The sequence below is a fragment of the Taeniopygia guttata genome, chromosome 2 (assembly GCF_048771995.1).
Source record: "Taeniopygia guttata chromosome 2, bTaeGut7.mat, whole genome shotgun sequence".
NCBI lineage: Eukaryota > Metazoa > Chordata > Aves > Passeriformes > Estrildidae > Taeniopygia > Taeniopygia guttata.
Genome location: NC_133026.1, coordinates 94,127,159 through 94,153,114, shown reverse-complemented (window position 1 = coordinate 94,153,114; position 25,956 = coordinate 94,127,159). Strand labels below are relative to the sequence as shown.

General features: G+C 42.7%; 1 protein-coding gene across 3 annotated transcripts; it reads right to left on the bottom strand.

Annotated features, from left to right (window-relative positions):
• Positions 1 to 1,682: 1,682 nt before the first annotated feature.
• DIPK1C (divergent protein kinase domain 1C) lies at positions 1,683 to 19,606 on the bottom strand. 3 transcript variants are annotated; one of them, XM_072924463.1, is made up of 5 exons: positions 19,410 to 19,606; positions 18,902 to 18,959; positions 13,375 to 14,093; positions 9,449 to 9,613; positions 1,683 to 7,803 (listed from the first exon to the last, which is right to left on the bottom strand). In XM_072924463.1, the coding sequence occupies exons 1-5, from the start codon at positions 19,464 to 19,466 to the stop codon at positions 7,588 to 7,590; spliced, it is 1,215 nt and encodes a 404-aa protein (XP_072780564.1). In that variant the 5' UTR covers positions 19,467 to 19,606; the 3' UTR covers positions 1,683 to 7,587. The 3 variants fall into 3 exon arrangements, with proteins under 3 accessions (XP_072780564.1, XP_030121759.4, XP_072780563.1); XM_030265899.4 differs by lacking the exon at positions 19,410 to 19,606 and having other exon boundaries at positions 13,375 to 14,052; positions 18,902 to 19,350; XM_072924462.1 differs by lacking the exon at positions 19,410 to 19,606 and having other exon boundaries at positions 18,902 to 19,314.
• Positions 19,607 to 25,956: the final 6,350 nt, after the last annotated feature.

Genomic DNA, 25,956 nt, shown 5'->3' with positions numbered 1-25,956 from the left:
AGAACACTTGTAACTCATTGCCTAATGGTCAGTGCTGCCAGAGAGGGGCCAAGATTCAGCCTTTACCCAGCAGGGCAGTCTGATCTATCTGCTAATTTTCCAGGTGCAGGACAGAAGACCTCTCCTGAGCTGCACCACAAGTTCCTTGCCCTGCCCAAGCACCCAGAGAAGGTGCCTGCAGTGCGAGCAAAGCCTAGTCTCAGAGCCAGGCATCATTGGTGAGCCAGTGTGTATGGAGGGCTAGCAACGAGCTGTGCCACAGTCCTTGAGGAAGATCCCTGGATCGTGTCCAAGTGGGTGCAGCCGTGTGTTGGTGTTTCCACAGAGATTCTCACTATGGAAAGGAAAAAAGTCCTGGGCTGTGGTTAAACATCTGCATTCTCACTTTTATTAAATGGATTTATTGCTCATTTTACTCCTATCTCTGCCCATTCAAAAATGCAAGGAGCCCCCGCTCTCCTGTTGACATGTATCAAGAGCACACACTTAAACGCCACTGAATTATGCTGGTGTAAATCCAGCCTGAGACTTCAAACACACCAGTGTCACACGTGACTTCATACTCAGGGAAAAAGGGATGCAAAATGAATGAGGTGGAAGTGAAGAACTGTCCCTGCATAGTCCATTTCCAGGCTTTTCAGTGAAGCTTATCACTGTCCTGTCCAGCTCTTGGCTTCATTTCTTCACTTGTGAAAGATATCTATTGAAATGGCAATGGAAATTCAGGCAGAATAGTTGCACTATCTAATGCCTCCTCAATGATGTTGCTTTGCCTGATATTAGACTGTTTATCCAATATTTTCTAAAAGTTGGAGACTAGAATCTGATCCAAAAAAATGTAACTCTTAAATTACTTAAGAAAGCTCAATGAAATTAGTGGGTAAAACCACAGAATTGGATTAAGCATTCTGTTAATTTTTCATTATTTCTGTGCACTGTGTGATGCTCGTTCATGTTGCTAATTACTGTTTCATTTCCCCAATTTATATAGAATATAATATGAAAAAGAAAACCCCAGGCATTTGTGGTCTGCCCACTGAGCATTTGTGACATGAAGTTACAGGTCAAGAAAGGAATGCCTGAGTATCTGTGTGCACACTGCCTTTACTCCACAAAAAATAGAATACAGAGACTAAGAGAAAGATCATGGCTATAAAATTCCAAGGGATGGTTTGCTCCTCCATGCTCTGGTCACAATTTTGCCAAGGGTCAGATGCAGGCTGAATCCATGGGAATGCACACCTGAACATATGTTTGGCAAAGCACTCACATGAGCATATATAATCTAGAATCAGATAGATAAATACTGGTATAATTATATTAAAAGAAATTCTGAACACAGGAGTAATTACTTGGGTATCTTTTTAGCTATTGTTAGACATTTTATTCCATTGAATAGTCCCTGGTTCATGTAATAAATATTTAGCCACTGATTAACTCCCTGCAAGATTATATTGGTATTTAATAACCCTTGTAAAAGAGGAAAAAAAAAAACAAAACACAAAAAAACACCCCTACCTTTTCCCAGCTATTTCCTTTCTTGGAACAAGGGAACAAATCAATTTCCTAAGGACAAAGATACAGCATGAAATCTCTGACAATGAAATAAGAAAGAAGTTAATTACCATACCTGTGAAATTTGGAGTAGTAAACACATTGTGCTTTTTAAATTTTCTTTTGAATTGGAAAGAAGCAGAGGGCTTTGAATTATGCAAATAGAGAGGGAATGTTAGCTCATTAATGTGCATGGGATATTGGTTGAAAGATCTATTTTTTTCAGCTACTTATATTTGACTTCCTCTTTAGAAATAAGAACTGACCTCTGTTTTTTCCTTTGCATGTCGTACCTTTAAGAGAATGAACCCATCCTGAACTCAAGGCAGTTTGCTCTTTTCCTGCTGTAGCATGAAAATTGGAGAGATTACAACCAATTTAAGCAGGATGGGGGATTCTGTTTCTAACTAGCTAGAAGCAAACTGCTAAGGAACCAGCAAGGGAAAATGAGAGTTATTCACAATAGTCTCCAGCTTGGATTACATGTATCTTGAAAGCACTAGCAGCAGATGCTTGTGGAAGTGATTATGCTCTGGATCATACGCACATCCTTCTGGCTGCCAACACCACTTAGGCACATTTTGTAGTGTAGGAAAAATCCCCTCCAGTTTACAGGAGAAGGAGCTCAGAGTACACTGAAGAAGGCACCAAGAATTGTGGTGTTTAAAGGAGCTCAGCAGTCACTCTGCTGCTCTGGAGCCCAAGCCTGCAGGATCCAAACTGTACCAACAGGATTATGGATTGTAGCCTTTCAGGGATTTGAGCATTTTGCCATACTTTAATTTATAGACATAATAACACTTCTAGTGAGAAAAACCCTCTCTCTTTTTGGCTGACATTGTTTGTTGATAATTAGGGCAGTTTTATGCATTTATGTAAATAGTAGTTCTAAAAGTTTTTTTCAAGTGATTTTATTCTGTCTAGCCTTTAGGCTGCAGATGTCATGATACAGCTCCACACTGTATTTAACAGATCCTTAGACACATACAACAAATGGCTTTGGTGATGCTGCGCTATATCCCCTGTGCTACTGCACTTTTTTTTATTTTAAAGAACTAAAATGGAAATGTTGCGATTTTTTTTCTCAATCAATTAATTGACATTCTCTGATTTTTCAGTATGGAGTCTCTTATCTCTTTGTTTCTGAGTTCAATTGTCCTGGATTTTCATTCTTCCAAGCATCTCATTCTTTCCCTCACTATGCGTTGCTGTCTTTTTTTGCTACTGGAAGCCCAGTAGCCTTTCTCCTGATTTCACTGAGGATCCAGGAAAGTGGCAGCAACTGAGGCTTCTGCAGAGTGACTCTGCTTATTGTCTGGACTCACTACAGGTGGCCCAAACAGAGGGATTTCAGTTTTCATTTGTACTAGGCTTCAGAGAGCATCTGCCAAAATTGCTAATCTGGTTTCTCGCATCCCCTGATACAGGTTCTGGGTTTGTTTTATAGTTGGCTGTCCAGATGCACAGACTGGCATCACAACTACAAGGCTCCCGTGTTACAGCCAGAAACTCATTAAAAGCTGCAATTTACCACCTTCCTGGCCATTACACATAACAATATGATTTGCTGAAAGACAGGCAACCTGGTACATAGCTTCTTAAATTTTTTTGTTTGGTTTGTGGTTTTTTTGGTTTGTTTTGGGGTTGTTTTGTTGTTTTGGTTTTCATTTGTTTGCTTGTTTGTTTGTTTTTTATCTACACCAAAACAAATAGGCCAGCTTGGGTCTACATTTTATAACTAAATAAAAAAATTCAGTGAGAAGTCCCTAAACTCTTTGAGTACCTGATCCCATTTTTCACCTTTAGGAAATATGTTGTTCAGTCAATGTTTCTAATTAAAAAAAAAACAAACCCTTCCCTCTCTTCTCTCCCAGTCCCAAATATCTGTTGTTATCTCTAGTGCTGCCTCCAGCAATGCATCTGGATGCTCCCAGTGAAGGGGGATTCTGGGAAGTCCCATTAGGGAGCAGTAGCATCTATAAGAACAATTCTGGCTGCAGCACTGACCTGCTTTTCTGGCTAGTCACCATTGAGTCAACCTAGAAACACAAGGGGGACCACACAAACCCTTTGGGGCAAGGAGTTCTGTTCTGTTTTGTATCATCCTAGTGCAGGACTATTGTTTTTGCAGAGCATAAAATGCCAGTTGGAGAAAATCAGAAGTAGTTCTTTGAAAATCTTGAGCACCGGGTTGAATTCATCTTTCCTAAAGATGAAGTAGACCCCCAACTGGACTCACCTCTTGTAAAATGTGGGAACAGACGGTGTATTGGTTTATTGCAGAGTTGAAGCACATGCTGCTAACTGTGATGCAAAGAATGAATAAACAATGACTTAATGCCATTCCTGTTTCACAGAGAGCCATAAATATGGGGTAGGAGTTGCTGACTAAGGCACTAATTCAGCAAGTGGTAGAAATTAATCAGGAGGTAATGCCACTTTTATAGGGCAAAAAGGATAAGGGAACAGACTAACAGAGCACAGGGATGGGGCTGAGATCAATTGGATGGGAACAGACACCTTGGACTAAAGTGGCTATTGCCAGTGCAACCAAATGCTATCAGTGAACCTGTGTAAGTCAGCTTTTATATGGAAGGGATGAGCAGTGGGAAGTCTTTGTGAAGCTATGATGCACTAATGACCAAAGAGGGGTGGGCAGTGCTGCCAGAGCATCATGAAAGGAGCTTTGTCAGAAAGGAGCAGAAGTCCTGGGTCTCTTCCTGTCAAACACCTGTATAGAGTTTTCAATCAAAAAAAAAAAAAATTCACCAAAAATATCATTATAACCATAAAAATGTGGTTATAATCATATAATCATAGAGGCTCAAATTACAGCAGTTTGCACTTTTCTCCTTAAGGTAAATGGCAACAAAACCAGTGCCTTAACTTTTTTTTCTGTCCCAGAGACGTAAAGGCACAACTACTGTTTTATTCCTGTTTTGGTCATTCTACCTCTGCTAATTAAATTACAATATTTCATTTCCTTCACTGGTAGTGCTTTCTCTCCTGTTTCCCAGGGCTTAGTGACTTTACAAAGCACGTGCAGGGTTGTGAAGAATCAAGCCCTGTGCTCACAGAGCCTGTCAGGTTCTCCTTGTCTTCTTGAAGGTGTGCACCAAAGTCTGCCTGGAGCTGGCTGCATGAGCGATATGTAATCTCGCAGCCCAGCCAAGGACAAATAACCCAATTGTGTTGATCTTTCTGAGGATTATTCTCTGTATCCTGAAAAGAAGTGAAACCTAATGTCCTGGGAAAGTGTGGTGTGGGGGAAGGAGGTCCCTGCCAGGTGGAGGTAGCTGCAGCCAGGCCCTGAAGGGTTTGGAGAGATCTGTCAAAGGCAGCTTCCCTTCCTATACCCTGCCAGGGAAAAAGGATCTTCTGAGCAGAGTCACATCACACCAGCATTTGGCTGCCACCAGTTTTCATTTCACTATGTTTTTTTCCCATCTGTTTTAAAAGTGGAATATCTCACCCAGAAGAAATTTATCCTGTCTGAAATGCAAACCTGGAAATTGGAAGGGGATCCCTGGCATGGGAGGAGCATGACTCTTCTGCAAAGCACTGATGGTCTGTGTGATGCCTGCTTTTCCCTGAAGGTACCCTCTGAGCTTGGGAAGGAGGAAATAATGGGACCAGGGAAACAGGAGCATCTTCATGTGTGAAGATGTATAATATCTTCAGGTTCCCCAGCAGCATTTGGGATTTATATTGAGTCCCTCCTGACCTAGCAAGGACCAAGCAGGGGGGATTTTTTGTGTGGGAGCACAAAAATTGATTTGTGTCACGAGAGCACAAATGCAAACTGGTGATAACATAATCACATGACTTGGAGGCAAAGGTTACCTCAAGGCAGCATCACCAACTTAACTTCATGTACGTAATTCTTGACAGGCATTCACTTTTGCCGTTAGTTGAAAACCACAATTTGTGAAGGCTAAAACTTTCCCAGATGATTTGTGTCATACCTTTATGTTCCTTTCTACCAGAAAACCTGTAGCAAATCTCTTACCTGTTTTTTTCCTTGCTCCTTAAGCTCATTGCTTGTCATATCCACCAAGGAAATCCGGACAGGGCAGTTCTCTCCTATTCTCTTTTTATCAACCTATCTCTGTTTTTGAAGGGAGTTATCATGTTTATCTTCAGTCTCTTCTTTCTCAGACTAAATGTCACTTTATTGAATCTTGCATCATAAATCATGTTTCTACAAAGGCTGACGTATTGTTTACTTCTTTTTTTTTTCTAGTTTTCCTTAATCTCTCTTTCCTTGTCTTCCCTCTAATTTATACTTTACCTATCCCTGTTCCTTTGCCACAATCTGATTCTGTTCTTAATTATTTTCTCCATCTATTTCATGAATTTGTAACAGGGCTAGTTCTGGAATTCATGTTTCTTCGTATTCTGCTTTGCCCTCCTGCTTTTGCAAAGAATGATTTAAAGTACAGAAATATTCTTTGCCTGCCTGGTTAAAGGAGAAGCATGGACTGAGAGTAATTTTACCAGTCAGAAGCTCCTAAGCTGGAGCTCCAGCTCAGCAGCAGCTTTCCAGCCTCAGGCAAGGCATCTGACCTTGTTCTTGCTAGGAGTTTCTTGCATGATTTTTAAAAATATGATTGCTTATTGCCACAAATATATATAAAAACACACTAGCACCAGTCTGAAAATTTGAGCTAGGTCTCAAGGGGTCAAGAACTCCTCCGCAGCTCCCATTTTTCTGGTCATGGGCAGTCTTTAGCTTTAGTTTAAAGAACCACTCCAGAAATGGAAATTTTATGTCTAATTAGTGCTCACAGGCCTCACAGCTGTCATAAGGCTGAGGGACATAAAGATGGAGCAGATTAAGTGTTGTTACATGTCTCACATCCACAAACCAGTATTGTCAGTCTTAAAATTGATTCCTCCAAGCTGAGGGCTGCCATAGGCCGCTGGGATTCCTGTTTGTGGGGTTTGTAATGTCCTCATGCCAAAACCAGATCATGGGGACGTTGCCTGGTGTTGGTATGCACTTGAAGTGTCACCCGAACCCATGTTAGTTTCTCCAGCCACAGCTCTACACATTTTAAAGGCAAAGTTAATGTTTTTAAGTTGATCTAGAGATCTTTATTTGTACAACTGATGGCAAGATAATGAATTTGTAAAATATTTTTCTTTTTTTTTTTTCATTTAAAAAATACCGTGGAAGAAAACTCTGCATCTGGATATTGCTCTGTGCAAAGGACAGATTGTTGACATTCCTGGGCAATTCTGCTCTCTGGCAAAGGAGTGCTTCTTATCAAGTGCTCTGATGTACAAGTGCCTGAGGGCTTGTTCACATGGGAAAATCCGGTAGCATTATTCATACCTCTTCACTGCAGAATATGAATACCCACATGGGAGCTCAGCAGGAGTATAATTATTTTGCTCTAGAAAAGTCCAAAGTACCTTTATATAATATTTCCCCAAAAGAGTTAGCAATGGCACAGGTAATGCAATACCCCAGAGAAAATGCATTTGGGGATATCAGAAAGGATTGCTTTGTACAAAAGCAGCTCTTTCCTTGTGTGACAGTACATTTCCCTGTTTGACATCTCCCCCTTTTTTTTTTTTCTCCACACAAAATGCTCTGTATCTACTGTAAAAACCCACCTCATTTGACAGAGAAACTAAAACAAACACCATGCATGTACTAATTCACACCCACCCACCCATTCTTTTAATTATTAGTCGAGTTTTGCTGCACTTACACTTTTCTTCTGTAAATGCATCCTCTGAGCACCACACTCAAACAGATGCTATCTGAGCAGTGACTGCAGCTCAGAAGGATGTGCCGTATGCTGGTGGAGAGGGGTAGTGCTTCCTCAGGAAAATAAGCAAGAACAGAATCCAAGTAATGTAAAGCAATTTAACACTTGACAAGATATTATCAGGACGTGCTGCACCTGCAGCTGTGAACTTGATTTGCATAGCAGAAAAGCAATCTCTATGCTGTAAAAGTACGGGGTTAGGAGGGATGGCAGAGAGACTGGGACATGGCCTTTGCAGTTCTGCCTTTTGTGTCTACTCTGCCCCTCGCAGCTCTCGCTGAGTGACCCGGAGCAGGTGGTACAGCTCAGAGAAAGATTTCAGAGTCCTCTGGTGCCCGGTGGCACCCGTGTGCCCCGGCTGAGCACACTCCTGCACGGCTTTCTGCAGCTGCAGCTGCAGGGGCAGGGAAACCAGTGCTCCTCTGAGATTTGGGGAAAACCAGCGACGGAATATTTTGTCACAGATTACCTGGGGAAAGGAAAAAGAGCAGATCACTGTATTTCAGAAGCTACGACTAATGCTCTGCTGCTTCCCTGGGACTGTAGCAAAATGTCATCTGAATCCAAAGTGCCTTTAGCCATTCAAAGAGGGAGGTATAGGAAAGGAGCATCCATAAAGGCTATACTCTAGCTAAGGGATGGCCCTTCTCAGGCTGCTCCTGCACTTCACACATTCTATGAGTGGCTGGGGGAGCTGGGGTTGTTTAGTCTAGGAAAGAGGATGCTGAGGGAAGACTTATAGCCCTCTATAAGGACCTGAAAGGAGGTTGTAGACAGGTGAGGATCAGCCTCTGCTCCCAAGTGACAAGCAATACAAGGGGAAATGGCCTCAAGTTGTGCTAGGGGGGGTTTAGATTGGATATTAGGAAAAATTCTTTACCAAAATTGTTGTCAAGCACTGGAACAAGCTGTCCTGAGAATTAGATGAGTCACTATCCCTGGAATATTTAAGACATGTAGATGTGGCACTAGAGGTGTTGTCTGTTGGTGGACCTGGCAGTGTTGGGTTAATGGCTGGACTTGATGATCTTAAAGGTGCTTTCCAGCCTAAATAATCCTATGATTCTGCATGACGAGTGGTGAGGGTGAGGGGGTGGGAGAAGCAGGCAAAAGGCCGACACTCTACATCCCCCCAGCCAATGCCTCCCACCAACATAAGCTGGGTGAGCTGTAAGACACCTCATCCCAAAGCCAAGAACCCCATGGACACCACTTTCCAGTACACCCACACACGACATCTGTAGAGTGGAGAATCACAACCACTGCTCACACTTGGACAGCCTCAACTTTCCCAGAACCATGGAATCACTAAGGTTGGAAAAGACTTTTAAGATCATTGAGTCCAAGTGCCAATGCAGCACTGCCAAGTCCGTCATTAAATCATGTCCCAAGTGCCACATCTACAAGTTTTTTGAACACTTACAGGGACAGTGATTCCACCACTTCCCTGGGAAGCCTGCTCCAATGCTTGACCATTCTTTCAGGAAGTTTTTCTCATATTCAAACGAAACCCTCCCTGGTGCAAGCTGGTGTCATTTTGTTGTGTCCTACCACTTGTTACTTGGGACAAGAGGTCAACAGCCACCTCACTTCAACCTCTTTTCAGGTAGTTATAAAGAGCAATATGATGTCCCTGAGCCTCTTTTTTTTCCAGCCTAAACATCTCCAGCTCCCTCAGCCAATTCTTACAAGACTTGTGAGCCAAATCCTTCATCACTCTGTTGCCCTTCTCTGGACATTCTCCAGCACCTCAATGTCTTTGTTAAAGTGAGGGGCCCAGAAATGAACACAGGATTTGAAGTGCAACTCAAAAATGTGACTTTATCATCAATGGAGACAGAAGTGCTAATCCCCTGCCCCTGCTTACTCTGCTCTCCTGTCTGTAGCACTGGGCTAACACCTACAGAAAATCATGACAAATAAACACTATATAGAGAGAATATAAAGATCAGTTTGTGTGCCACAAGACAAGATTTCTGAACAGGACACTTACATGGACACATGTAAAAACCTGACCGTCTTCATCTCCTTCAGTCTCCTTGTACATACTGTGCATTTTATAGTCAGTGTGATTTTAAAAGGAATGGATGCATAAAACAGCTGTGTCTACTCACTTGCAAGTTGTTATTGGCTCTCTGTGCTCCACATTTTCTGATTTTCAGATTGCATTTTGAAAAGCAATCAAAGAAATTACAATCTTCATCTCCTGTGCACTTCTGTTCCAGGATGTCTCTCATTTTGGGTTCAAAAAAGGCCATATCCACGTCAATGGCCACCACCTGTGAATCAAAACATTCCATCAGATCTGGCACACCACAGCCTCTGGGACAGGGCTGAGCAGGCATTCTTTGCTGCTGGCTTTGGGAAATGCTGTGCTGAGAGCATCTGCTGGTGGGGAACTGGGATCACAGAGGCTTTATTTCACTTAACTGAGCCACACTAACCTTATAAACACCACTTTTTAAACAAAAAATATAAGCCAATGCTTATGAAACCAGGAATGGAAAAATTATTTGTGAAAAATATGCATTCCTGGGGTGAATTGGGTTGGTTCGCCTTAAAGTGGACCTATCCAGTCTGAAGACTGATTTACTTGCTGGTGCAGCATATGCAGATAGCACCTCAACCTCCCAATTACATGAAGGTGCACAATGACCCATGGGCCAGACAGTATCATTTAGAACTCAGCATTCAAACTAAACCCCTGATTGCCACTTTGCCACTGTGGAGAGGAGCAGTGGGATGTGCAAGGATAGCTGCACGTGGTACAGCTCCTGCAAACCTGTCCTTGCATTCTCTGGGATTGAGTCTGTTCCATTGTAGAGGGAGATCCCTGACTTTGCTGAAAGCTGGGTCTGGCTTTGCCCGGTGTTATTTGCTATGGTTTGACACATTTATTGTGCACAGTTCATTTTCTTATAGTCCAGAAATACATCCTGTAACAGAGTCTAGCCAGAAGCGGGTCACAGCAGAAAAAACCTGAGTGAAAGGGGTCTGTCCCTTTCCTCTGAGAGCACGAGGCTCTCAGAGCAGTGCGTACGCAGCACCAAGTACTTGCAGAACTGCTGCCCTTGTTGGGGGTGACACCTCCCTGGAAGCCAAGGGCTGTGGTCTCAGTTTCTGCCAGTGCCACTCCACCCCTGAATTCTTCACTTAAAGAAATCACAGCAATAAAGAGGGAAAGAAAGAAATCTGGGATGGGGATGGCAGCTGCCTGATGTGAGCCAAGCTGTGGGTGACCACAGGGAAGGAAGCCTGTCTCCAACATCATGGATGTGCAGCCAGTAAATGTTCACAGCTGCACTCCACACTTGACAGTCAGGATCAGGGATGTTCTCTCTCAGCATCTCACACACATTTTTGTACAGGAAAAATCTGGGACCTGGGCAAAGTAGAGTTACTTGGGCTCAAATGATTATTTCATTTTTCAGATTCGACCTCCCAAGTAACAAGAGAAGATGAACTGTGTGACTGGAACAGCAACTGGATCAACCCCAGGAACTAAAGATGTCTGGTTTGGTAGAATGCCAAAGAAACCTTCCACAGGCAAAATAAAGAACGTGGTCTAATCTTCATTTTGTTCTACTCCTTTTTCCATAGGGAAAAATTTTACAGAGATGAGGCATATCTTAAAAACATAAGTATTTTTAAGCATTTTGGAGAGCTCTATAATGATGATGTAGCCTAAGGGATTTTACATGTTTGGCAAAATTTTTTTTTAACTTTTCGTTTTGTTTGTTGTTTACTTCCTTAACTTTCTGTGGTTTTGCTGTTTAGTTCTTTGGAGAACAGAGTGAGAGTAGTGCAGGGTTCCCCCAGTCCCAGTGTCACTGTTCCACCTCCCAGATGGGTCATTGTCAGCACATTTGACAATCTTATCCGTTGCTCCTCTAGGAAAATCAGCCCTGCTTCCCAAATACGTGGCTGCCAAAGGGTTCAGTGGCTTAACTGAAATTCTTTTATAAAAATGTGTGGACATCTATCGTTGTTGTATTCCCTGATGAGGGAAGAATGATGTGCAGAACTCTATGATATCAGAAGGTTAATTAATTACTTTGTTATACTATATTATACTATAACTATATAATACAACAAGAACTATTATTAACTAACTAGTTAGAAAACTCATGACTCTCTCTCTTGAGAGTCCTGATACACACATGGATCTAATTGGTTAATGAATCTAAACAACTATTAGTAGAGTCTAATTAACAAATCACTCTTCGGTAAACAATCTCCATAACACATTCCACATGTGTACAAACACAGGAGCAGTAAATGAGATAAGAATTGTTTTGATTCTCTTTTCTCTGTTTCTCTCACAGTTTCTCTCAGGAGAAATCCTGAGAAAGCTAAGTCTCTCTCTGTTCAGAGGACATGTGAATACCACAGGCATCCAGCTAGACCCTGTGAAGACACATCTGGGTGACATTCTGCCTATAAACAGCTACGTTTTGGTGGGCTTTGCTATGTCCATAGATGGCGAAAAAAACATCTATGGACTTAGAAACCTTCTAACTCTACCTTATGTGGCTTCATGGCAGCCTAAATTTCTCCTGGATGATTTACCAGACAGCTCCTCTGTGTGAGGCAGGAGAGCGTGTGAAGGCTGGAGGCTTATCTCCACCACATGAAAATAATCCTCAAAGTAAAACTATTGCATTCCAGGCACATTTCTTTGGGCATTAGAAGTCTCATTACTCAAATGAAGAATAGTGGTACAATTGTGGGTTTCTTTATTATCCTATACAAGAAACCAACAGGTGAAAAAATTGCTTAAAACAAACATGAGACAAAAAAGAGGCTGCATTGCTGCGTTCCCATTCTGGAACTGGTTAGTCACTGGAAGATCCTGGCAAAGCAAGCCTCACCAAAAGGACTCATAAGAGAAGACACATCCAGTAGTCGTCCCCATTCCCTAAATGGAATCTATTTTCTTGTAAGTAGGTTGTGAAACAGATTCTCTGGCTTGTGCTCAGCCACGGGAAGCCACAGCCCTGAGTAACTGAGGAAGATGGGCAAAGCCTGCCTTGAGGAATTCCTGCTTTGCCTAAATAGTGGTACAGCTTGCTTTAGTTTCTTCTTGTAGCTCCTCACCCATTCTCTGCTCTGCTGCTGTATTGCACCTGAATAAACAATGGGAGGGAAGGGAAGGGTGAGGGGGAAACACTAATTGCTCTTAATGTTTCGGTAGTGTTTGTCCAGTACCCTGAAGATACAAGTGTTACATTAACACTCAGTGAGCATTAAAAATAGTCTTAAAGTGCCTGAAAGTGCTTTATATTCACTCAGAGTGCAGAAACTCCACTGATGACACTACGCAAATTTGGCGTAAACAAACACTAGTTCAAATATTTACTCACTGCATGGTACCCCCAATCTGTAGAAAAAATTCCAACCAAAGCCAGGAATTTCTGTCCACAGAATGAGTGTGAGCTGCACTGCTACTTAGAAAATATACATAGCTATAAGGTCTGAGTTACAGCTGCACAATGAAAAGTCAAAGAGTGACAGTAGTAGGGAGTTTCATCTTGCTGTCCTTGCATAGTTTCCAGACCAGATAAATGGACCACAGAAGCACAAATATGTATGTCTGGATGTGGGGAGTTCCCCTTATGTCAGACCATGAATTCAGTCTTAGCTTTCAAATTCATACAGTTTTTTCATTTCAGCATCACTACCAGAAATATGACTCAAATTACAGCTTCATTTAGAGCTTTTGAAATCCCCTTGCCTCTAGGAGGCATCCTTCACCACATCCAAAGGATCTTGCACTGGTGCCTTTGAAGAAGCGAAACAAAACGGAAGCGAGCGACAAGTTTATGAAGTAAGCAGCAGGATTTAGTGTTCCAAAAATGTGGCTGTACACATTACAAAGAGGAAAAGCAGCAGAGAATCTCCCTTGATGCTTGTAAATTCATTGGCTTTGTAAACACTTAGCCAAAAGCTGTACAAGGAGGGAAGTGTCATTTTTACAGTCACCTTCAGACTAGAATTTGATCTCAAATTCCTGGAACACTACCCCAAAGATCTGACTTACCGTGAGATCATGCCTGATAGCGAAGTTTTCTGGTTTGATGTCACACAGGTGAAGTCGGTGAGAGAAATCGTTATCAAAATGCCGCACCATGTCCAGAAAGCTGAGTGCAATGTCAATGATGGCTCTCACCCTGCTTCTTTGTCCAGTAAGGGAGGGGCCGATCACGTTTTCCAAGGGAAAAAGAGTTTTGTGCCAGGCATGTCCAGCTGTGAGATACTCCACAGCATAAAAGTGTCCACAAGAGCCAATAATTCGTAGCACATGTTTGCTGAAGTCCTGCAGCAAACTGAAGTAGATATATTCTTCCTGCTGGAGCAAGGACCACATGCTGGCCACCTGTGCTTTCCAACGTGGTCCCTTCTTCCTTGTCCACAGGGGCCCCATGGTATTGTTAGACAGTTCTAGCCCCAGGGCATTTTTGACCTCCAAAGCTACCATAAGCAGAAGCTCTGTTTCAGGGATATCCTGTGTTTCCACCTCCTCTAGCATACTGAGGTGCTGGTAGCTTGAAAAACTTTCTTTTTTGGATTTCAGTATGATGGGCTGGCCTCTCCAATCAGCCTGAATGACCTTCTTACCTCTGTCATAGTAGAGGCAGTGTTTGTACACCAGCTTCTGCGCCACGCACAGGTCTTCACAGAGGTCCCCAGTCAAGGCTCCACTGCTGTAGTCAAGGCACTGGAGTGAAAGAGCAGAATATTCATAGCAGAACCATACCCCTGTGACCATGCAGAAGAAAGGCAAATAATGAGCAGCAATCCTAAGCTTGAGAGGTTTGTAGCAGTCATGGAACTGCAAACACACCCCTACAACCGTTGGGTCATTCAATGGTTTTTCAGAAGTCTCTAGAGATCTATTACTAGGAGAGTTTTGTTTCAAAACAGGGATTATGGAAATGATAAACGGCAGGTTTTTCAGGGGCAAGGAAAGGGACTGGATGACCTGTTAATCTGAAAAATTTTACATGTATGAGTGAAGTGAGACAAACTTTAAACACTTGGGCTCTGCTGTGTATGATTATGGGTTGTAATGCTTTTAGGCTTTAAGGCTCATAGTAATGCAGGACTTCTCTGGAAGGCTCAGGGCAGCATAACTTAGACATCACCACTAAAACTAAAGGAAAATCCATGTATAGCTGGATTGCTGGGACATTCCACAGCTCTGCATGTTTCAGCCTTGAACTCAACATACCCTGAAGGAAGCTGTGATAATCTCCTCTTGCATCACCAGGAAACACAGAGGTTGCATTCAATGAATTTTGGACCAAGAACTTTCAGAATTTTTGAGTATGTAAATGCTGCAGAACACAATGACTCTCCTGGTTTTATATATATTTATCAGAAGTGACATTTTAATATTAATTGTTTCAATACTTAATCTTTTTTTTAACTGGAAAGAAATCAGTCTTTTGAAACAAGGGAACTGTTGCTTGATAGTTTAGTGGTCAATGCAAATTAATGCAAGAACTGCAAGGATTCCCTCACCAGCCCTTCCTCTAGCGAGAATAATTTCCATAATATCATTTCCAAAAGTGGAGGCAGTTGATGTATTCCTATGGTCATTCAGACATGCAGCTGTAGGGACTTTTTTGGGTTGTTCAGTAGAGGGGATGATCAGAGGTCTCTGGTGAAAGGGGAATAGAGGGGGTAGTGGAGAAAGCCAAACATCTGTGAGGCAGCTTGACAGTGTCATCCACCTCCATTGCTTTCTGGCATTTGAACCTTCATTTTAACAAACTGGCAGGTCCCCCCTGCACGTGCAGAACTTGCAGTGGCCGCCTGAGCCCCACCTCATCTGTGACTGGCTGTTACATGAGGAACGTGATCATAGCATTCAAATAATGTATTTTTTTGGGACAGTCCCTGAGGTGTGTACATCAGAGGAATATGTTCTGATGCCAAGCAACATTTAGAGTCCAGCCTTAAACAACACACCAGGGAGTGGGTGGAGGATTAAGTCCAAAATCCAAGAATGGTGATCAGTTGACAGAAACAGCTCACTGAGGGTAGTTCAGAGAGACATAAAATTTATTTATATTCTGATTCTCACAACCCAAGTGAGAAAATTCAATGCCAGCAAGGAGAGTCAGGTAGGCAAATTCTTCCATGAGTGTCTGGACACTGAGTCCATGCATGGACAGACACATCTGTATCTTCATCCACATCAGGATGACTGAAGAGACTCACTCAGACTCAGATCTGCACACTTCAGAGCATGCAGATCAATATTCTTGCTTTTTAAAATCTATTCCTACTAATGTAATACAATTTTACTCTACCTTTTTAAGTAGGAAATGTAGTTTTCTCAACAAAAGTAGGTTAGCAGTTCTTACCATCTGGAACTCTAAGCAATTTTAGAAAGAAAATTACAAACAGAAGGCATTTTTGGGGGTTTCTTTGGATTGTAAGTATAAGCACACTTAAAACTCTATTGACAGACCACAATCTAATTCTCTTCTTGTACAGTAAGATAAGATAGGACATAGTAATGTAATTGGGTTCACATGGGTGAACACTTGCCCTGTGGACAATTTTACTGTGGTTCACTCTTAGAGGGTTCACATGCATGGACTTCTGGCATCTACAAGAACACACAACCGTGACCTGTAGCCAAACATGTCAAGGTGTAGCTTTTTCTCCTGTGCTGACATCATGTCATTCTTAATGGCATTAGTGAACAAAAGTAGTTGTGGAAAAAGCAGACTCAGATTTCACAGGCAGAGGAGACAGTTCCTTTTTGAACCTGGTTGCTGTTTAAGATTTTCTGCTGTTTTTTCAGTTGATGCTATAAATATTTGATTATTAACCTAGTATCTGAAAAACAGCATTGGAATCATATTCTTACAATGAACTTGTGCAGTATTTTTCAAACTGGGATCTGGGGAAGAGGACTTGACCAAAGAGCTCATGGTCTCACAATGATGAAACACAGATCAGCCTTCCAGAAGTGCATTCTCAGCTGGTCACAAAGGCAAGCAAGGCTTTTGAAAAGGCTTCTTCAAGGAAGTAATCAAGAAGATTGAACCATTTCCTATCAGGCTTTTAGGCACAGTCTACACTAGTAGTTCATCTTGAAGCAATTATTTGAGCCTTACATCCATTCTAAACACACAGTTTTACAGGACAGTCTTCCATCATATTGGCATAGTTTGTACTGTTGTGCTCCCCAGTGTACTAGCTTGCATTTTACAGTATTAAAACACAAACCTGGTGGACTGAAAACATTTAACCAGGTAATACGGATTACCTGCTATGACACAATGGACCATTTATTATTTACCAAAACAGGAAGCTTTCCACTAACTTCAGACTTCATTATACGAGATTGTCCATCATCCTGCTGGTAAAAGGAAGAATCAATTCCCCAAAGAAATATTTCAGAAATGGTCCTCCACACTGCCATCCCTGTCTTAATGACTGAAGTTTGAGAGCTGTTGATGAGACAGTTTTAAATCGACCTAGTGATCGACCTTTGAAAGCCACAGATTCTTCTTTAAGTGCCAGATACTTTAAAATATGAAAGTGCTACTAAGCCAAAAGCCTTATAAAGAAGTAGCTGTACTACACAAAAATGCACACACAAGCATGGTTTGGACTCACTCATATGTATCTTATTAAAATTGTCTACATTATTTTTAATGTCTTCAGTGGACTCATCAAAATAAGTTTAAAAAGCTGGGTCTAAGTTAACGTTAAAGTTGAAATTAATAGAAACCTTGGTAAGGATTTAATTAAATTTAAATAACTCACTGTACCACTATCAGTGCCCTGAAACTGATGTTTTGCCTAGTTAGCTACTATTTCTATGTAAATGTAAATGCCAGGTTTGGAAGGCATCAAAATTAATTGATTTCTCTAGAGGGAACAGAAATTGATTGCTATGACTTAGAGTGTTCAGTGTAAATGAAGATGAGACTGGCATGAGGAAAGAGCAAGGGGATTTTTTCTGAGAGTTAAGGTTGGTCCCTGAAAATTGCCCAGTGCTATTTTAGCCTTCTCAATGCAGTATACATCTGCACAGATGCATATCTTACTCAGAATAAGGAAATAAAACTTTCAGAAATGCCATGTGAAAGGGCATTTGCACCCGCTTCCTTAAAATATCTCATCTCCTACTGAGAGATGACTAGTAAAATAGTTTTTTCTTAGAAACTAATTATTGCTTAATAGAAGGTGTAAGACTGAAGCTATCAGGTTATTTGTTTGACGGTTCAGTTGCACTCTCTGTAACTATGAAATTCACGCTATGTTCTGAAGATGTAGAAAAACTTATTTTGGGGCAGATGAAGACGAGTTCATTTTCTAATTATTCCACTAGAAGGACTATCCCTTTCTAACGTCATCTGGGAAAACTGTTGCTTACAAACCTTAAGGATACTGCTGACGATCCACCTACTCACAGACAAGCACAGCAATCTCAGCTACTCATCCTCGGGAAAGAGGGTCTGAACCTGAGCTGTCACAGTGATAGAGACAACTTTCTAAGCTTGCGACTGAAATCTGACCCCTGGGCTTTTGAAGCCCTGCCTGACGCTTTCCAAACTGAAGAACAGCAACAAGTCTCTGTCCGTCTGTTTATTGGTACTGAGATGGCAAGGACCCGGACCTCCCTGAGCTTGGCAGCTCTGTGCACCTCCGTATCTCGCTATTCTTCCCGAGCACGTAAGGATGAGGCTGGAATCATTCCTTCAGCTGCAAACCTGCGCTCAGCCCTACTTCCACCTGGGTCCTGAGGTACTGAAACTGGAGCCCACTGCCATTAAAAACACGCTGTCAGGACCGCTGCCTACTCTTGCTTTTCCTTTATTATACAGAATTAAGGAAAATCTATGCTCGGTTTTTGCTTGCTTGCAGTGATAGATTATTTAATTCCCACTAGGATTCCTCCTTTCTCACCTAACCACTGGCACTACAGATACCCTGAATAACAAACAAATTTGAACTAAAAGCATTAACCCGCGCTGCTCCTCTTCTCAAAGTGTTTCCTACACAATCCTAAATCTGTTCATTATAATTTTAAAGGGAAATTTTAATGAATATCCGCAAATCCTTTCTTGAATTTTAACCACATCTTACACGCCAACCCCCGCCAGACCATAAAGGAAGCGATACAAGCTGCCTGGCACTTCTGAAAGACGACTTTTGTACGAACAGCTTTTCGGCTAAAAACAAACAAAATCCCCCAACACCCGGAGGAATGTTTTCCTCTGCTTCGGAGCGTTCTGCTTAGGCAGCCCACCCGCATCCCACGCCCGGGAGCCGGCCCGCCGCCTGCACCTGACTTCGCCCCGGGGAGAGAGGCAGGGAGAGAGGGAAGGAGGGAGGGAGTCAGGGAGGGAAGGAAGGAGTGAGGGAAGGAGGTAAGGAGGCAGCCGCCCGCCCGTGCGCACCGGGGGCGCCGGCGCTGCGGCACCTCCGGCGGCCGGAGCCGGGCAGGGCGCCCCGGAGAGCAGCCCCGACGGACCTCCCTCGCCTCGTCCTGCCGGGCAGCCCCCGGGAGATGCCCCGCGTCCCGCCGGGGCACCTACCAGCCTGGCCAGGATCCGGTGGCTTTTCTCGTCCGTGCAGCTCTCGGAGAAGACGCTCCTGTGGAGGAGGAACAGCGCAGCGCTCACCACCACCCAGCAGGCAGCCCAGAGGAGGAGCAGCAGCAGGGCGCATCGCCGCCAGATTTTGAGCCGCAGCCGCTTTAAGCCACTCATCGCCGCACCGGGGCTGGGCTGGGGCGGCCGCTCCGGCTGCGGCGGCCCCGAGCGAGCGGCGGCGGGGCCGGGGGAGCCGCGCTGTCCCCGCACGCCCGTCCCACTGCCGCCGGAGCCCGGCGCCCGCCGCCCTCCGCCGGGCTGCCCCGGCCCCGGCCCGCTCCCGCCCCCTCCCCGGGCCGGGGCTGCCCTGGCGGAGCCCGGAGCGCCCCTTTTGAATTTAAGCCACGTAGTTCCGCCGCCTTTTGTCTGCGCTCCCCTGTGCCAAGCGGCCCCTGCAGCCACTTGGCGGCTGCTGCCCGCGCCCCCCGCCTCTCCTCGGCGAGTTTCTCACCCGAGAATAAAAGGAGTTTGAAGGGTGATGAATGCTGCTCTGGGAACCCTTTGCCATCCAGGCGGCTGCTCGATACTTTGAAAGAGGCAGCCTGGAGACGGACAGGTCCCTCTGGTGAAAGCTTCGTGTCCCGACAAATGGGAAAAGGAATAAAAAGTTGTCATTTACTCTGGAGTAACTTCTCAGTTTTATCCTCCCGGAGCTAATGGAGGAAGAGAGAGAAGCGACTCAGATGCCCTTTCAGTAACGCAGCCCCCATGGTGGGTCGTCCCTAGGCTCCCCAGCAGCTCCCCAGCCCCAGTGCGGGGTGCAGGCTGCCCCTGCCCGGCACCCGGGCTCCTGCCTCCCCTCGGCGGCCGGCGCACAACGCCAGCCGAGCGGCCACTGGGGATACGTTGCCAAAACAGGCAGGATGTTCTGGGTCCCAGGGTGCTGGGGTAGATAGATTGCCTCCCTGCCCTCTCGTTGGCTCCCTGTGACTATGTCCCTGTTTTGGTGTGGTCAGCTCCACCAGAGTGACTCTATTTGACTTCGTTAACCTTCCTGAGGGGTCAAAGACTCAGATGTTTGTTCCCGTGCAGCAAGGAAGATCCTGGCATCCTTTCCTCACTCCAGGTGCAGATGTTCACTGTCTCTGCTCAGAGAGCTCGGTCCAGTGATATATGTTCTTAGCATCATGTCTAACTTAATGAGAAATGCTTCCTTGACAAGTCTTTAAAAAGAAAGATGTCTCTATTGATATGATCGAATTTTATCTCTCAGAACTGCAAGGCAAGAACACAGGTGCAGCAGACTTGCTATTATCCACAGCTTTCACATGATCAGTGCAGTTCTCCTCTACCTGGCGCAGCAGGGCTTGAAATGGAGCTTCTAAGTAGATGGCAGACTGTGGCAGAAAAGAAAAAGAAAGATAAAAATATTGCTGGACATATTCCAGCTTTCCTTTCTATAAATTGTCAGTGGGGACGGAGATGAAAGAAAAGCAAAATTACTTTCATCTCCAAAGTCTCAGAAGCAGAATCGTTATCATTAGCCACATCTTCTGTCACTGTGTTTTGCTTGATTTCTCCACCATCTCATTTCTTCACCTGCTGAGGCTGCCTTTTCAAATTTCGTTCTTCTTTCCCCTGATCCTTTTGCTGAGAGGCTTACTTTTGAGGCGCTGGTGATACAGTCTGTTTCTTGGGAATGTGGCAAGCAGCAAAGACCAAGGAGGCAGACAGGAACAAAAAGATTTTAATCCTGTTTCTCAGTCTGATAGAAAAGGCTTTCAGAACCTGTCTGAACAGCTTGGGGTGTTCTTCAGAAATTTCTAGGACAGTAAGTGGACAAGGAGGAGTTTTGCTCAGCCATTTCTCTGTAGGAGTACCAGCTAGGCTTGAACACAGCCAATCTTCATCAGTGACTGCTGCCATCTAGGAGATAAAATTGCAGATCTGCCATACGGATGCCTGGAACAATCCCAAGACACATCCCACATGGAAGAGGGATGCAGGTGGTAGGGGAAAGTCAAGCATAAGTCCCTACTGCTTGGTCCTAAACTGTCTTGGTAGTAGTTTAGACCCTACCAAACCCACATGTATTTTAAAGTGTGGATCTTGACTTCTCTGTGTGTCAGCAATCCCCAAAGGATATTACGCATTTTTATTAAATGTCTGTGAAATTTGGTATATGTGTCATTGGTGTTTCAACAATAGCTCTGAAAACAAATCTAATTACACCTGTCTTTAAGCCAGGAACAAAATACAGAGATTTCAGACCAGGTTAGGTTTCACAGCTGACCTTCTCTAATTGCTGCTGAAAAAACCAAGGATGTTCCTTCCTCCTCCTCCTCTGCTGCCACCTCCCTGTTTTCCTTTTTGTCTTGCCTGCCTAGTCCAGTCCCTTTCCCCAGTGAAAGATATTCCTTGCTGCACAGGGAGCTTTCTCAACTTGCTAACAGGGCAGAGAAATGTAAAGCTGTTTCTTGACGAGATTATTTTCAGAGAGGTTAGCAAGCCCTGAGCATACCGCAAGGCTGGTGCAGGGAGGCACAATGCAGGGCTCGGAGCTCTGGGGTGCTGGAGGCAGAACTGTATCAAATGTCTGCACCTTAAAGATGCAATGAGATATTGCAGATAAGGTGATCTTAATGGAAATAGTTTCTGAAAGAAGCAGTTTGTCCCTGTTTACACCCCAGCCATATGCTGTCACTGCTCCCTCAGCAGCTAGATTGGGGCAGTTAGCCCAGCAGGCAGCATCAGTAGGGTGTCTGGCTGCACTTTCCATTTCATCCCAAGATACCAGCTAGAATTCACCGGATTTTGGGGTCTGTAAGGAGACCACATCCTCCTCTTTGATTTGGAAACAGCTGAGACATGTAAGAGCAATTTTAACTTTAACAGGTATCTGATGCTTTGAAATTATGGAATATGAAGAAATAAGCTAAGAAAATAATAATAGGTTTTAATGTATTTGTAATATTGCTTTAATAGTTTTAATAAAAACAAAAGTACAAGATGAAAGGAGCTTAATGAAGCAAATTCAAGTTGTATGACACTTATACTGGGTAGTTTAACAGTTTCATTTTATGGTAAATCCCACAGGAAGCATTTGCAGGGAATAAAGCCCCATCTTCCCAAAAGATTTCAGTATAGCATTCAGGCAGGGGAAGGGGTTGTATCTAGTTCTTCAGGCTCTGATTTTTTAAATATATCACTGATTTAGTGAGTGGGAAAAGTTGGATAAGTCTGGTAAATATGCATATGTGTGTGTACACATACCTTCTTGTATCCATGAGCATAGAGAGCTTCAGAACAGCTCAATAATTGACCCAGAAAACTTGGAATTAGTAAAAGATAAAAGCCCAGGTGGTTTAGGATCAAGTGGTTTAGCCTTTAAAACAACCTAGTGCTAACTGTAAAATTCAAGTCTAATTTTGGATTTCCTTAAGCTTCGAGGTTAAGACTAACAGATTTTATATATACATATATATATATTTATGTCCCTGTGTGTTATAGCAATTTTTCTTTAAAAAAAAATCTGCATCAGAGAATCTTTGCTTTCCATATATATTAAACTGTGGCTGCTTCACATTGCATTCCTGTGTTCCCAAAGGAAGTTATATTCCTATTCTCATTTTGACTGAGAATTAAACTTGATGGAAATTAATTAGTAGAAGTTGAATTAAGGCAAGTGACATCACGGGCAGTAAAAATAATCCAGGACTAACTAAATTAGTTTTTACACAATTAATCTTTGAACTAGTGCTTAAAGCATGATGTCAGCATCAAGCTGGCCTCCTCTTCATCACAGTGTTGGGCACATTACAAAATTGCACATCACTGGTGATGGTTCAGATGTGGAATAACCAGAGGCTTTAGTATCCAGGAGATGCCTTGGCACAGCCAAGTAGGAGCCTGGCACAGCATCCACCTGTGCTGTGTTCCTCTGCAGGGGCTCAGCAGCTCCTCAGCCCAAAGAACTGCTGAGCCTCATGGTTCTCATCACCTTCAGACACAAACTGCATTGCAGGCTCAAGTTGTATGATGCCGTTAGACCTTATTTTCCTAATTACTGAATTCTTCATGAAGAAAGAAACTAAATCAGTCATTAGGAACTACCTTGGCACTCAAGTTAATGAAATGTAAAACTGGTTCATTAGGACTTATTGTTCTCTTTGATTGATTTTATCACCTTCTGTCATTTGTTGTCTATGAAAAAAAGGGTACATATCTGGTAATCTTTCACAAGGCATGTAAATCTCCTATTTTCCTTCCAGGAGGCCTGTTCAAGGCTGTTTAAGGGTTGTTCAAATTGACTTTGAAAATATATTTTAACATACAAATATTTCTTTCTGATTTCCTTTGGCAAAGTTGCTGCTGAGAAACCTTGCAAGATTAGACATAGGTTTGAACATGCCCTTTAGGCAGTGAAATTCCCCTGCAGAGTACTGAGTCTACCAGAGGAATCCAAATGTATTTTCTCATTTATACCATTAATCAAAAAGAGTATGTTGCAAACTACTCAGAGAAATTTTATGGCATCAGTGAGCAGTGAGTTTATTGGGTCACATTGTGAAGTAGAAGCAGAAAAATGGCACAGTATAAAATAGAGAGTACAGCTTTGTGGGCAAGGGAAAAGCCTGGTATAATTCACTGATTCAAATGAGGGCAGATGTTTAGACAGAAAAAGCTTTTCCATGTATAAATAGAATAAACCAATTCTATTTTCTCCTGTTTGCTCTATAATTTTTGAAATATTTCTTAGCTATAGTTGCCCAGGAAAGCCAAAGATATTGGCTGTCTCTTTCCCTTTTACCATTATCTAGATTCCACATAGCACAGTTTAATTGTCCTGCTCTTCTCATATTTAATTAATTTCTTTATTAACCTCATGCCAACATTTCCCTCTCATTTGGAAACAGTATTGCCTGAAGAAGTCAGTAAGATACCTTGGCAATCACTGTAGCAGATTGTGGTTTACTTGTAATCCATCAAATGAGATGGAAAAGTTAAGACGTAAAAAATATTCTGGAATTTTTGTCCACATATCCCAAATAGTGCCTGATACAACATTGCCTATTGCTTCTCTGCTACGTTCTTTGCCTGTTTACATTACCAGTCACCAAAAGGAAAATAAGCTGTAAGATGAAGCTTAATCAGTTTGTGAGGGAAATTATTAGTGGAATTTTCTGTGCTTGGTATTGGAATCAGTGGCTTGAGAGCAATTTTCCAAGCCTAAGAGGATGCTCTCCAATGGAATTTGCTGCTGTGTGGCATGTTGTGTGTCTGTCCACAGTGAGTGAAAGGGTGAACAAAGAAGGGAAAATGCTGAGATTGTTTTCCAGTCTTTGCATCAAGTTCAGGCCAAGTGATCTCACTATGCCAATACTGAACCTGGCTCTTTGTAGCCTCTCTTTATGAGCATCTGAAGCAATTCCAGAAATACTTAGAAGTTGCACTAGGGTTGTGTAGAAAGAAACACTCCACCATCTAATAAGCTAATTCCATCTGGCATCGGGCTGTTATTTACATGAATTATTTAAACTAATTTAAATGGGCAGAATATTACACATAATAAACAGATGGCATTCACAGGGCTGTGATCATTTAGATATGTGGTAGCTCAAAAGAGAAAAAGTTAAGAGTCATCTTTTCTAGTCAAATGACCAGACTTATTTTTTCAGTGCATTAAAAAGACATTTTGACAGCTGATACTACCAGAAAGGATATTATGTTGTCATACAGATTAAATCAATCCAGGTCTATGGCTGCAGACTCTGAAATTAGTTTATATTAGGAATTTGCACCGGACTGATTTTAAATTAGTTTCTACTGGCAAGAGTGACATAGAATACCCAAAGTCCACAAGTTCATGTCTTGTTATGCCATAAATTGTAAAATGCAGCCAGAGGTCTGCATGCTATCTGTTACTAGAAGAGAAATGGAAAGAAAACTGATTCTTGGAGATAGAAAAAAGCATCTCCTTTGTTGGCACAAGTAACCACCAAGTGGATACTTATTATACTGCATGTGAAAGGTTTTGTAAACTGGAAACGGACTTTCCAGGGAGAATCTCTGCTGCTTTTCTCCACTCACATAAGCAAATCTTAATTTATAGCATTTTTCTGATTCTCTGGCTTTGTTGTTTTGGCTTAAGGTCTGTGTACTGCATGTTTAAAAATCAAATTAAATGGAGTCATCACATACAGTAGATCATGATACATTCACATATTAGTATGTCAATTTTTTGACTTCTCTTCTAAAACTCAAAATCTGAAGTAGAAAAAAATGAGGTCTTAGGAAGATCATGGATGATTTTCAGTACCAGTTCTGTAAAACTTAATTACTTTCAGTTATTTCCTTGAAGATATTCACTGCAGTTTCTTTGCAAATGATGAATAGCTGGGCATGGAGCAAACTGCAAAATGATCCATTAGTGAAATCCAATTTTCTATCAGACTTTTCAAGTAATTAGCTTTTCTTTAGGCAATATATTGTTAGTTTGCATGCATCCAATGTTGTATGACATTTGTTCAGGGAAGAGTAGACTATTCAATTTCTGTATTTCATATAACAAACACACAGCTCATAACTCTATCAAGGTTAAGCATCCCTTACTGCAAGTGAATCTCCTGTGTTACTCCCAAGCAAGAAATATGAGTGAGCAGCAGCAGTGCCACTGCTGTAAAATGCTCTTCCTGTTTATATGCAAGCATCCTGCAAGAACCTGAGTGGTTCTGGTGGCCAGGCCTGTTTCTGGGGCATCGCTGCTACCCAGACATCAACAGCCAATATAACAATCAAGGACTGCCATGGTGCTGCCCCCTGCTTTGAGCAGAATAGTTGGTGACTGAGAAGCCTCAGAAGCAGATTTCTGTAACTTCTTCCACAGGCACAATCTTCTGTTTTCTGTCACTTGTTCTCAGTACAATCCCATTTTTCTTCCCTACTTACATTTTTCTCCTTATTCTTCAATAATTTACCTTTTCAGTTATTCATAGCCCTTGTCTACCACCAACATTCTCTGTCAGTCACCTCTCTCCTCAGATAACTTTGTGTGTTTT

Coding starts and splice junctions, on each gene's coding strand:
- DIPK1C (XM_030265899.4), bottom strand. CDS start 19,075: ATGAGTGGCTTAAAGCGGCTGCGGCTCAAAATCTGGCGGCGATGCGCC. Junction 14,053..18,901: donor ACCGGATCCTGGCCAGGCTG/GTAGGTGCCCCG, acceptor CTTTCACTCCAG/TGCCTTGACTACAGCAGTGG. Junction 9,614..13,374: donor CTATCAGGCATGATCTCACG/GTAAGTCAGATC, acceptor TTTGATTCACAG/GTGGTGGCCATTGACGTGGA.